This window comes from Triturus cristatus, chromosome 9 (genome assembly GCF_964204655.1).
Source record: "Triturus cristatus chromosome 9, aTriCri1.1, whole genome shotgun sequence".
In the NCBI taxonomy this organism is placed as follows: domain Eukaryota; kingdom Metazoa; phylum Chordata; class Amphibia; order Caudata; family Salamandridae; genus Triturus; species Triturus cristatus.
In genome coordinates, this window is record NC_140592.1 from 1,225,529,989 (window position 1) to 1,225,543,836 (window position 13,848).

The window sequence follows — 13,848 nt, forward strand, 5'->3', positions numbered from 1 at the left end:
AGGCGTTAGGCCCACCAGTAGCAAATGGAAGCAAGCCTCGGGCAGAGGCCCAGGAGGCACCTCGCCACCTTGAGCACGCACGCCAGCTGATCTCCTGAAGGCCAAAACCGAAACCGAAAGTGCTGAATCGGTAACTGGCACCGCGCTGAGGCCGCTGTTGTTCAATTGCAGCCCGGCCCCACGGGTCACCTTCACCCCGGCCACCTCCGTCGGGTGGGTCCCAAAAGTTCCGACGACGACAACTCAGGATTCCCAGGTCCGATTAGAGTTTTGAAAAGAGATATATGTTCAGCTGGTCTTCATCTCCCAGATTCCATACACCAAATCAGGATAGTCTCAGGATATATTCCGAGGAGCAGAAAGGGTCCGGGGAGCCCTGTGCTCACGCGACCATCTTGGATGCGCGCTAGGCTCCTCCCCCTGAGCAATTCCTTAACGATGAGGAAAGTTTCTCTAGAGGAGTTGGAAGAGTTTTTAATTCTTTCATTGAAGAAATGCCTCTTAGTATTGCGCAGGGCCGTCTTGTATGTTCTCATGGCGGTGCGATATTCATCTTTCCTGGGTCTCGCCCAGTCTTTCCTCCAGGAGCGCTCCAGTTTTTTACATCCTTTCCTTAGTAATTTCAGCTCGGGAGTATACCAAGGGGCAGAGTCAGCTCTCTTCTCCTTTTTCTGGGTTCTTCTCTTGGGAAGAATAGAGTCGAGTGAATTGGTGAGCCAGTTAGCAAGGTTCGAGTCTGCAGTCACAGGGTCAAAAACAAGGGGGGGTAGGACTGTTCTAGTATGGAGGTCCAGTCTTCAACAGAGAGTTTGGACCAGGCTCTGTCTATAACGCGCATCTTGGGGGGTTGGGCTGGCATGGCTCTAATTTGCCAGAAGAAGGGGACCAAAAAGTGGTCAGTCCATGGGAGAGGGTGGGGAGGTGTGGCCTTAAGCGCGTGGGTGTTGGTGAAAATCGGGTCAAGCAGATGACCTTTGTTGTGTGTCGCCTCAGAATTGACAAGTCTCAAGTCATAGGAGGTGAGGTCAAGGTGGAGATCAGTCGCCACCGAGTCCTGGGGGTCAGTGAAATGGAGATTGAGATCTCCCAGAATCGTGAAGTTGGGGGTAGAGGCTGCTAGTACAGTGACTGTTTCTATCAGGGCACTAACGAAGCGATTGGGGCATCCCGGTGGGCGGTATACGAGTAGGCCAGAGAGGGAGACCGTGGGTGATATTTGTATAGAAAAATGACAGCTCTCGCAGTCTTCTGTGCCGCTATCTTTTGCCCTGCATAAAAACTTATCCCTATAAAATATAGCAAGACCGCTTCCTCTACCAAGGGGCCTGTTCTGGAAGTGGATAAGGAATCCTTGGGGGAGGGCACTTACGATATCGGCTTCAGAATTGAGTGTCAGCCACGTTTCCGTAAGGAACAGGATATCTAGCTTGTGGTCCTGGATTAGTAGATTAATCTCTAGGGAGTGTTTCGGGAGGGATCTACAGTTCAGGAGGGCCATTTGAAGGGAGTAGTGCTTATCGGTAGCAGGGGGTGAACTGCATAGGTCGCAGTTGAGGAAGACCTTTTCCCCTTTATGAATATAGTGACAGTTAGAATTTTTAGAGGGTCTAAATGACATGAGGTCTCTTTGAGTATAGCTGTATCGATCCGATGTGGAATCGGGCATAGGTTCTGGGCCTAGGGCCGGCTGGGCCCGGACGGGCCCAGACGGGCTTACCTTTGGCGCACCTTCGGCGCGCCGGTGGCGCGCTCGCAGCGTGCGTCCGCTGCGCGTCCGCTGCGCGTCCGGTGCAGGCAAATTTTATAGGTGGGAAGGGGGGGGGGGCGTGGCCTCACTTCCCTCGGTAATGGCGGCAGAAGGTTTGATAAGACCCGCGGCAGCGTTAATATCGGCTGCGCGGTAGAAAGTCGGCGATTTGAGAGGAGGGGGAGTGCTCTAGGCAACGTGAGAAAAACACAGGTAATATCACAGTTTTTAAAATTACAGTGCTTTGGTTTGTCGAGCGTGACTCCCGGCTTCCGCCTCAGGAGCTGTCTGTGTGGCTAATGCGTGCTGGATCAATAGCGCGTCTTAAGTAGCAGTCAGGGGGGGGCGTGGCCTCAGGACGGTGGGCGTGGCCTCACTTCCCTCGGTAATGGCGGCAGAAGGTTTGATAAGACCCGCGGCAGCGTTCATATCGGCTGCGCGGTAGAAAGTCGGTGATTTAAGAGGAGGGGGAGTGCTCTAGGCAACGTGAGAAAAACACAGGTAAAATCACAGTTTTTAAAATTACAGTGCTTTGGTTTGTCGAGCGTGACTCCTGGCTTCCGCCTCAGGAGCTGTCTGTGTGGCTAATGCGTGCTGGATCAATAGCCCGTCTTAAGTAGCAGTCAGGGGGGCGAGGCCTCAGGGCGGTGGGTGTGGCCTCACTTCCCTCGGTAATGGCGGCAGAAGGTTTGATAAGACCCGCGGCAGCGTTAATATTGGCTGCGCGGTAGAAAGTCGGCGATTTAAGAGGAGGGGGAGTGCTCTAGGCAACGTGAGAAAAACACAGGTAAAATCACAGTTTTTAAAATTACTGTGCTTTGGTTTGTCGAACGTGACTCCCGGCTTCCGCCTCAGGAGCTGTCTGTGTGGCTAATGCGTGCTGGATCAATAGCGCGTCTTAAGTAGCAGTCAGGGGGGGCGTGGCCTCAGGACGGTGGGCGTGGCCTCACTTCCCTCGGTAATGGCGGCAGAAGGTTTGATAAGACCCGCGGCAGCGTTAATATCGGCTGCGCGGTAGAAAGTCGGCGATTTAAGAGGAGGGGGAGTGCTCCAGGCAACGTGAGAAAAACACAGGTAAAATCACAGTTTATAAAATTACAGTGCTTTGGTTTGTCGAGCGTGACTCCCGGCTTCCGCCTCTGGAGCTGTCTGTGTGGCTAATGCGTGCTGGTACAATAGCGCGTCTTAAGTAGCAGTCAGGGGGGGCGTGGCCTCAGGACGGTGGGCGTGGCCTCACTTCCCTCGGTAATGGCGGCAGAAGGTTTGATAAGACCCGCGGCAGCGTTAATATCGGCTGCGCGGTAGAAAGTCGGCGATTTAAGAGGAGGGGGAGTGCTCCAGGCAACGTGAGAAAAACACAGGTAAAATCACAGTTTTTAAAATTACAGTGCTTTGGTTTGTCGAGCGTGACTCCCGGCTTCCGCCTCAGGAGCTGTCTGTGTGGCTAATGGCTTAGGTCTCTTGGCGCTGAATAACAGATGTTTATCGTTACCCAACTCAATGGTACTCATTTTATCGACCTCAGATGGATGAAAGTCTGAGTGGCAAGGGTATATGTGCTGGTTAACCCTGGAGGATTTGCGCCGTCAGAATCCTTGTTAGAAGGGATAGTATTCTGCTTTATAAACTTTAATTGTATATACTATGTCATTTTATGACTGTCTGCCTCAGGGAGGACTTGCGGGAAAGCTTAAGTTCAGGACACGAGGCCCTCATTTGCGTATGATGGCGTGCCAATTATAACAGCTAGAGGCCTGATTGCTTCGCTAGGAAAAAGTATTTCCAGCACCTTAGGTCTGATTTGTTTATTATCAAAAGTTATAATAAAAAGAGCAAGCCACCGTTATTAATTGTGAAAAAAGAATATGTTAAAGTCAGTCGCCATTAAAGGTGGATTGTAATTTCTCCGTATTAAAGCCTACGGATAGGTATTTCATTACATGGAATGCCATAGGTTGTCTTTGTAGGATTTTTCTGTTGGTTACCACGTCAGACAGACCCTAGGAGGAGAATATTTGCACTGCAGTAATTCTTTCTAGAATCTCTTCTTAGCTGCCTGCCAGGATCATGTAATAAACAAAATGATTAAAAAAACGCATGTAAATGATATGTTATGCAGTGGCATTTGTTAGTGATCGTTAAGACCTAGTTATAATAGGAAATAGATTTTTTTTGGAGTGCTTATAAAAATATTTTGCCACTTTTTGGGTGGACTGTTTGGCTAATCTTCGCTGAAGTTTCCAACTGACCAATAAAATAACAGAACAGAAGCAAAGGTCCTCTATGTTTACGTACGTATGTATGTACATATGTGCATGCAGGCACACACGCATTCACTGGAAAAAAACAAAGGTTAAAGTAATTTTATAGTTGACAATGTCAGTTACAATGTAACATTTTAAACAAAAAAAAACCACTGTAATTCACCAGTTATGGTTAACTGAAGTAATTATAACTCAAGTCCTGAAGTAATTATAACTTGTGATGCCGCCGTGCACACTGCTGTCATAAATTATGTAATTTCAGATGTCATCAACCACACCTTGGACACCCACAGGGCGCAGGGGGGCCCCAGGACCCTTGCGGTCCGCCGGCTCCCTTCAGACAGCCCCATTCCTTGGGATCTCACAGAAGCCCACCACACTGTTTTGTTTTCTTCTGATGAATTGGGTGCCCTGGTCCAACACTGAACACCCAACAACATTTTTCATATATTTTAATGTGTAAGGGGAGTGCCGCCACTTCACCAAACCTTTTGAAAACCACTCGGACCTCATCCTCCGGGCCAATGTCTTTTTAATGGGAAGGGGACTTGAGCCCCCTCCCAGATTCTTTTAAAGGCCCCAGGGACCCCAACACCCATGGCAGATGCCTTTTTAGGTCTCGCCTGACCCAGCGCATGCGCTGGTCTGGCGAGACTTATTGAGAGGGCTCCAAAAAGTGCTACCAGGCCAGCCTGGAGCTACAGTGCATGTGCGATTACTTTCACTTTCGCGGCCGTGCGGCCCCTTTGATGTTTGATCGTGATCGCGATCACTTTCACTTTCTCGGCTGCTTTGCATAGCCAATAGGTCTCGCTTTTGGGACCTTATAAGTATTTAGTTATGCAACTGTTCCATAGCTAAACACTTATAAGGTCCCAAAGGCGAGACCTATTGGCTATGCCAATGCTTGTTTTTATTAGGGGAGGGGAGCATAGGGCCAATATGTCTCCGGGGACCCCATCCCTCATGCTCGATGGCAGCAGTGTCCCGTGGCCCTCATCCACAGGTTGGCTCTTGCCGGCGGTAGGAGGACGAAAAACTGCTCACGCCGATCCTGAAGAGGACATAGGGAACCCTTTTCATCTGCATCTCCATGTACTGCCAAGTGCCTGCTTTCTAAAAGACTGTGATTATGTTTTAAATAGGGTAATTTGCATATCTAAAGGCTGGTAATGGGAGCTGTGGGCCACTATCACCAAAGCATTATCTCATTAAACTCAGAATATATGTTTTACTCAAAGAAAAAACCTCCCCTTTCAAATGTACCAGTCAGCCTTACCTCACTCACTATTGTTTTAAAATGTTGTCACTTTTAGTAATTTATAAGATCAGTTAGCCATTAGCTCGTGAAAAAGATGCACACGGTACTAAAAAAGGTAAAACCGCCTTTTAAACGTATGTTCACATTTCTCTGTGCAGTAATTGCACATACAGCTTACAAGTCACCAGGACACTTCAGAGCTCAGCCTTTTGCTTCAGTGGAGCTCCTCTCATTACCTGGTAATGGGTCCTGCCAAGAAAGTGAAGTTGGCTCAGATTTCTGGTATGTAAAAGAAGAATAGGAGAGGGGCTTGGCAATTGCCCTTCTGGGGACGGAAACCGACAAGTGGAAATTTAGTCTCTAATGTGTCCGTCTGTAATGCTACTGGTGCTCATGTAAAGCGCTCTGATACCTTCGGGTCAAGTTTGCGCTATATAAAACTCAGAAAAAGTAAAATAAAAGCCAGTGTTTGACTTGAACAGTCCAAGACGGCCTGGAACCTTGTTATAGGGTAAAATAAAGTGCTCTTTAAGAATTAAAGTCCCGAGCTAAATCCATGGTGTTGCATCACCAAGTCGAAATAATTTTATCATACTGTGTTACTGTAGACTTTAGAGTTTCAGTGTAAAGAAATCCAGGGGGTATTAGATGATCAAGTCTTTTCCCACATTCCTTTACTTAGTCAATCCGATTCGGGCTTCTTGTCCCTAGAATAGAAGGTGTTTGTCTTCTAAGTTTGTCAATTCCCACAAACTTCTATCCAGCCTTTTCCCACAAAGGTTCAAGATGGGAAGAGGACAGTTCAACCCAAGCCCTGCCTGCCTCGCCACCCATTTTACACCATTCTCAGACAGATGAACACATCCTCAGAATCTTCTCCTTGCCAAATTGATAATATCAAAGTCTCCATCCCCATCTCAGGGTTCCCGCCACTGGGCTCTCAGGCTTGACACTTGACCACATTCATTAACTTTGCCACCTCGTTTAAACGGTTCATGCTCAGACTCTCTAGCGCACTAGTATGTAGACGCTCCCCACACCTCTTTAACCCCTTCAGTGCCCGCCCCTTTCCCCACCCTGTGCCGGCCGTTGTATTAGCGGGCGGGGTCTATGACGAGCTGGACTCGTCATGGGCACAGCGCCACCGCGGCCCATGACGAGTCCAGCTCGTCATGGGCACTGAAGGGGTTAAGGAGCTCAGTCACATCTTCATCCCAATGCTGACCTTCCTGTGCAGGCTTACCTTCTACTGGGGCATATTCCTAGACCCACTGATACTGGCATGGATTAAGGGCAGACATAAAGTACCCTCCCTCGACGGCCCCACAAGCCCGTCACAGTTCTACCCAGTAGCCTCTGCGCTGTTCGCATTGTGCATCGGTTCCCTCATAAGCATCCAGTTGACTTGTCTGACACAGCCATGGTTGCAGTCACTGATGGTCTGTTACATTTAATATGCTCAAATGGCTATACTATGGTAATTCACCTGAACACAGTAGCTGTGCTTGGTACCCTGGACCACGTCATCCTCACTGAGCATCTCTGAACCACGGCCAGGATCTCCCCATCATGCACTCAACCGGCTTGAGCTTTTCCTCAAACCAGACAAATTTGAGCCTGCTAGGATTTATTTGCTGCTGTTGTTTCTCAATTCTCTGACCTTGCCTCCTGTTGACCTCCACAGAGAACCGTTTTCTCTGCACATCTGTTCAATATACACGTGCAACCCCAAGTCATTAACATGCAGAATTCGAGAGTCGCTTGTTGCATTTACATCTAACTATTGTCTACCTTATCCAAGCTCTACGTGCGCCAGCAGTTAGTGAAGGAATGAGGAAACATGGACTGCATCACCATAGACTCAAAGATTTCCTGTCAATATATCGACTATAAATAAATATCCCTTACTAAAAGGTTCACTTCATTCCCCCACCCTTGGTCATATATTGGGCCATACAAATTCCCAAAAAGATGGATGAAATAATGAAGTGTAAGAATGGTCAAGAAACGTTACTGAAATGAAGATGCATTTGAAGAAAAATGTCTTGCAAACATTAAACCCAACGACATAAGAAGTACAGAGTTTTAGCCTCCTTCAGCCACCACTAAGAGCTTCTCTCAAGCATAGATGTGTGCCCAATGGCGGCTGAACAGATTGCGTGGTGCACCTTGTGCTAGATTATATTACGTTGCTAAAGTCACAAGAATGACGTAGACAGATCGCAACATCCAACAACACAAATCTATGCACATAACACACCTCCTTTTTTAACAACGGAAGAAACAACACAAATTACATCACACTAAAAATGGCCCTTGAAACCTAACCAAACAGATGACACTGGACTTGAGTCTAAACAAAACGAAACTATTATGAGATGGAAGCAATCAGAGAAGTGCTCACACATTAGAAAACCTACTATACTCAAAACAAGAGCAAGCAAAGAACAAAATTTCGGTTGATGAATGGAGAGAATGATACATGAATAGAAGCACCACAGGTACCTTCTGAACACGTGTTAAGGTGCTCCTCAGCTCACCACTCAAAACAGCTGTGAAATCCAACATAGTTTCAACCACTCACCTGAACACTTGGCAACAGATGACTATTCAACTCATTCCTAGGTATCCTTTCCACATTCCACCACTTGCCAGACTCTGAACATACATTGGGCTTAAACACTTGAGGAACTCTCTTCCGGTCCATGCGTCGGATTTCTCTTTGTGACCGTGAAGGAATCTTGACTCTAACCTGTCTCCCGTCCTGAAACCACGTGGCTTAATATCGCTCAGCTGATCATATTTTGATTTACTTTGGCGTACACATCTTTCACCCGCCTTCTCAATGCTCCTTCACTGCATCTTCTACTTCTGGTTCTCACAGATACTAAATAACCAGTTTTATTCCAAGCATCACACCCCTTTCCGGACCCTCGAAGCCTTAAACTGTGACACACCAGTGGTGGTGTGCATTGTGCACCTTAATGCATAAACCAGTTCTGTTAATGTCTTCCCCACTGTTAAACCATTCACCACCGTCAATCTTAGTTAAACTCCCACTAGTCTATTAGCCCTCTCCACCAACCCATTACCTTTGGAATGATACAAACTACAAGTCCAGTGCTCAATCTATGTCTCTTACAAAAAAATCTGCATTTCTTCTGGTAAAAAATGGACACCATTATCAAAAATAATGAATTTCTAAAGACCTTACCTGGAATAAATTGATCACCGTATTGGTGTCAGAACTTCTGCCAACCCTCGCCTGTATCCACTTAGACTTGTAATCAATCAGAACAAATGCATACTGCAAATACCATGACAAAGCACCAAAAGGTTCTAGAAAAGCCTTGCCTACCTTCTCCCAAACTCTTCCAGGCAATTCTACTGCTACCATGGTTGATCTGCTTGATATTAAATCCTTAGCCACAGGACCACACAACCATTTTCCACACCCATACTTACCTCTGGCCACTAATATGTTTCCCTCAGCCTTCTGCCATTCAGTCACCCTTAGAGGTCCAACTCGGGCCAACTTCACTAACTTTAGTGGGAGGTTCGGAGATGGCACAAATTGTCCCTTCACATAAGAACACCGTTTACCAAGCTTAGTTATGTCCATGCAAAATATTCAAATTCCATTAAAACAGCATTCCATCAGCTACCCTGCCACCACAAATTTCACCACTTGATTCAAAACCGCATCCTCCTCGCAATCCCATTTCCATTCCTCTTCTGTTTAACAACTATCATGACAAAGCTTCCAGTGCTCCTCAAATACTCCTTATCTTCCTCTGACTCGGCATCCTTTGCCTCACTAACCTTCATTGATTGGCAAACTGAACGAGCAGCCTCCAGTTGTAACATGTATAGGGCACGCTGTCCTGGTCTGTGCTGTGGTGCATCTTTACATGGATGCATAAGGTGCAGACCTGGTCAGTTAGTGAAAGGTTGACTGGCTGTTTGAAGTTACTGGTCCGTATATTACTTTGCAAGGTGGCAAGACCGCCTGAGTTTCAAAGTGGGACAGAGGTTCCCCTGCCAGTGGGTGCGGTGAGGGGCTGCACCCGTTTTCAGGGGACTCACAAAGATCCATGGGGACAACCTCCCAGCCCTTTCATGGGTCGCACTGGCTGTGTGCCTCCTCTGGTGGTGCACGGTCGTGCACCCTCTTACAGCTCTTTTACCTCTGTGCCTGTGTCTATAGTATGACGTGGGTGCAGAGGCAAAGTGTTCTCTCATTTGCTTGGGGGTCACACCCTCCTTTAAATTCGAGAACGCCTTCTTGAGATTGCACCCATGGACATGTAGTGCCTGCGCTACCTGTATTAGTGAAGGAGCTGCGCGAGTGTCTGCAGCCCCTTCTTAATACCAAAGCACACCTAGAGTGCAGAAAGTGGACGCAGCCACCTGTTGCACTCCTCCCTGCCCCCCTCTAATTTTTCCCCTCCCAAGGGACTCTGCGTAACGTGGACCATGGTTCTTTATTCATTGACCCCGAGATATCTTATTTTAAAATTAAAGTTCAAAATCTTGGTTCCCCAGATGCGCCAATTGAGCCATAGTTTTACTGGAGTTCATATTTGTTCCGCTTAATGTGCATACACATGGTTTGTGATCCTTGTGCTCTCAATTTGAATCTGACTTTCCATAGAAATGATTTACACTTTTATACTGTCGAAGCGAAGGCCAGTAGCTCCTTCTCATGATGAGGCATGAAGGTAAGACCACATCTTCATGGTAGGTGACTTGATAGAGTTGATTATGTTGATGAGGTCTGCAAGAGATGGGTTAGATGGATGACCATTGTGGTGTACTCTCTGGCACTGAAAAAATAGCATTTTCCAGAGTGTTATTCTGGGTCAGATTCTTGTGTTGGTGCAGAAGAATACAACCTCCTGGTCGACTAGGCCAGTATTTCTCTTAAACTGGTGGTGCTTGTGGGAGAATGTCAGAGGAACTGGCAAGTTTAGAATGAATGACCCCATGTAAAAAGTGGATGCATATTTGGCGACATTCATGAAGAAGAGGGTAGGACAGGCACCAAATGGTCAGAAGGTGCCCAGGGAGACCATGTGTACTGCTTCATTGGGGTCACCATTATTTCCGAGACCGAGCTGGCCAAGGGCTACAGGTGACAGCAAATGACTCGATGTGGATTGGGCTTCCCACAAGTAGGACTCCCAGGGCATTTTCGGGCAGAGCTTGCTGATTTGCTCAGGTGGATAAATCTATTTAGGTCACTCTTTTGCATTCAGTCATCTCTCTAAGCTCAATATATATGGCAACCAGGACGTAGACGAGGAAGAACCAGCCCAGGTGATCTCCGAGGACAAGCTACACAAGCTTCTTCAAGCACATGGGTAGTTTAATGGCATAATACTGTGCCCAGAACCATCTTCTTGTACTGCATGCAGTGTGTTGTAGGACTCCATTCATAGTGCACACAGGCTGACTCCAAACACAAAATTGTAGTGGAGCAAATGTCAGCTGCAGAGGTTCAGGTAGACTCCTCTCCTGACAGTACAGCTAAAAGGCCTTTGCCCTTCAAATGGAACCCAGTTACCCACAGCTATCACATTATGAGGGGGCTGTAGTACTCATTTACTGTGCACTGGAGCGCACCTTGCGTACACCTCCAGCTTGCCATGGCCTGGACTATGTTGTCCAAGCAGAACAAAAACACATGGAGAGCTTTGAATGAGGAGAAATACAGGGCCAGACTGAAATCTCACATCTCTGGGCCCAGTGCAGGGTCTTCCATCCCTACACTCGCAGTGGAAAACTAGCAAAATGCCAGGTCTTATTAGAATTTTATACTCTTCTTTTAATTAAATCAAAACTGGCACTTTTCCTCTTACAATCCTCCAAATTATCCTTTCAGTTCATTGCATTTTAATGAAAAGTTCAAGAGGAAGCAGCGTTTTAATGTCAGAAGTGAGTACCCTCATTAAAATTTGATAGCTCGAGAGCTATGAGGTGGCAGCAACGTGTGAAGAGGGCGAGGAAGTTGGTGAAATTGGCACAGTTCTGGGTCGTGATACACCTCTGGTTGGCTTGAGGGGCACTAGGTCTGCCTGCTGCTGGTTCCGTCTGCTGAGATATGTGTTCTCCATTTGCCTTGCTCAATGTTTTATTGTTGAAGTACTAGGTCAATTGTGCTGTATGTTTGCTAATTAACACATTTCTTCTTTTGTTCATTTCAGTTATATTTTATCGGTGTGTGTGTGGGGTGGGTGGGTGTATTTATATTATCTACTGCAGTCACCAGTAGGTAGTTACAGTTACAACCTACATGCCATGGGAAAATATTTTTTTATTTTGCCAATAAAGTTGGGGCAGTTCAATGAATCCTCACATATTTTTCAAAACTAGTTTGCCACTCACTTCAGCTCCTGTCTTGAAAGTTTCAGGGTGATCCGTCAAGTAGGGGCCAAGAAAAATGGGTAGGGGTCCCAAAGCGCATTTTCCAACATGCAGTTTCCGTGAGGGGCTTTAGACACCGCTACAGCCCGAACCGCTGAACGGAATTAAACCAAATTTTGCAGAAAGATATTGGTCCAGCGAAGTGCCTATTTCTGATTGGGTGTAAATCTGTTCAGTAGTTTTGGAAATATTAATGGAAATCCAAATTTGTATATATAGGGATACAGATCTTTTGAGGATCCAACAGTCCCCGTGCTGGAATGTGATTGGTTGCCAACACTTCAACCTGGAATTGTTAGCAGCCATTTTGGAACTCAACTTCAGCTGAACCCCAGAAAAAAATCTTTAGAAATAAGAGAATGGGTTGGGATAGGAATACCCCGACCCCCTAGGTCTCTTTTGGGGAGGGGGGGGCGGGGGGGGGGAGGGGCACGGACATAAAAGCATTTTTAAAAAGAAAAGTGTTGAAACTGAAGCTGCTGTCGAAAAACAAAGAAGCGCAGCCTCCTGCGCTTCTGTAATCTTTAGCCATCTGGTGGGCCAGGTCCTGGGGCCATGAGCAAATATATAAAGGAGGGGGTGCAAGTGGCCCCCCTCCTGGGGCTTATGAAAGCCCCAGGGACTGCCACCTCCCCAGGGCAAATTAAGTTAAGTTAAGGCAGGGGGCTGCTCAGCCACCCTGCTGCTTCTGGTGCCTCCTCTTAAAAATATCAATGCAGGCGGACACCACTTCCCAGGAAAAAACATATAAAATTAATGCAGGGGCCTGCAGTGCTTCCCGCAAACCCAGGGAATGCCCCACCCCCGTGGCAATTCAATGAATTTTGGGGGGGGCACGTGGCCGGAGACCGCTACCCCCCTGGGTCTACAATTCTAAATTCAACAATGAAGGGGAGCCACGCTGCCCCCCTCGTGGAGCCATTTTGGCCACCCTAGTGGAGCCATTTATGGCCCTGGGGACCGCCACCCCTTAAGGCCGGCTCCTGCTACCTCCTGTGATAACCACCCTCTGGAGGTAGCTGTTTGCTTTTGACTGGTGGGAGCTGACCGCTCCCACCAAGAAAAAGCAAACATAACTCCGCCTTTTGCAAACCGTAGCTGTCAAACAGCTGCAGCCTGCAGAAAGCTGAGTTGTTATCTGTTTCCTTCACGCAAATATGCATGCAGGGAAACAGATAAAAATATTGCTTCTGCAAGCGGAGAGCTGCTATTTCAATGCCGGCTCCTGCAGGAGTTAGGAGCCAGCTGGGACCGCGGGGACTTGAGGTTCTCCCCGCAGTCCCGGCCGAAGAGGAGAGAGAGGGAAAACAAAGTGGAGCAACAAGCTGAAAGAGGCAGAATAAAGGTCCTAAATGAGCAGAAAGAGGCAAAATAAACATCAGAAACGAGCAGCAAGAGGCAGATTAAAGGCCCCAAAGAAGCAGAAAGAAGCAGAAATAGGCAAAATTAAGGTCAGCAACATGCAGAAAGAGGCAAAATAGAGGTCCGAAACGAGCAGCAAGAGGCAGAATAAATGTCAGCAATGAGAAGAAAGAGGCAGAATAAATGTCAGAAATGAGCAGAAAGAGGGGAAATAAAGGTTTGCAACGAGCAGAAAGAGACAAAATAAAGGTCAGGAACGAGCCAAAAAGGCAAAATACAGCTCAGAAACAAGCAGAAAGAGGCAAAATAGGGGTCAGAAACGAGGCGAAAGAGACCAAATAAAGGTCAGCAACAAGCATAAAGAGGCAAGCTAAAGGTCCAAAAGTGCAGAAGAGTCAAAATAACGGCAAGCAGCGAGCAGAAAGAGGCAAAATTAAAGTCAGAAACAAGCAAAAAGAGGCAAAATAAAGGTCGGCAACAAGCAGAAAAAGGCAGAAAATGAGCCGAGAATGAACAGAACCTATTCAGGTACTCATGCACTCACTCACAGACCCAGTCAGACACCCATGCACCCACTTACAGGATCACTCCTACTCTCTCCCCCTCTCTCAGGTCTACTCAGAGATTCACACCAACTCACAGACCCACTCAGAGACTCATGCAGTCACTCGCAGACTGACTGACACACTCATGGAGGCACTCGCAAACCCACTCAGGCACTCTCACACCGACTCGCAGACCCAGTGAGACACGCACACACTCATAGACCCACTTAGACACTCATGCAC

The 13,848-nt window shown here is 47.3% G+C and overlaps 1 protein-coding gene across 1 annotated transcript in view; it reads left to right on the top strand.

Moving 5' to 3' along the window:
* Positions 1–438: 438 nt before the first annotated feature.
* Positions 439–13,848, top strand: part of AVEN (apoptosis and caspase activation inhibitor) — a 983,554-nt gene continuing 970,144 nt past the window's right edge. Inside the window, exons 1-2 of the mRNA XM_085627912.1 lie at positions 439–711; positions 2,941–3,108. Coding sequence (XP_085484038.1) covers positions 439–711; positions 2,941–3,108 — 441 coding nt within the window. The remainder of the gene's footprint in view (positions 712–2,940; positions 3,109–13,848) is intronic.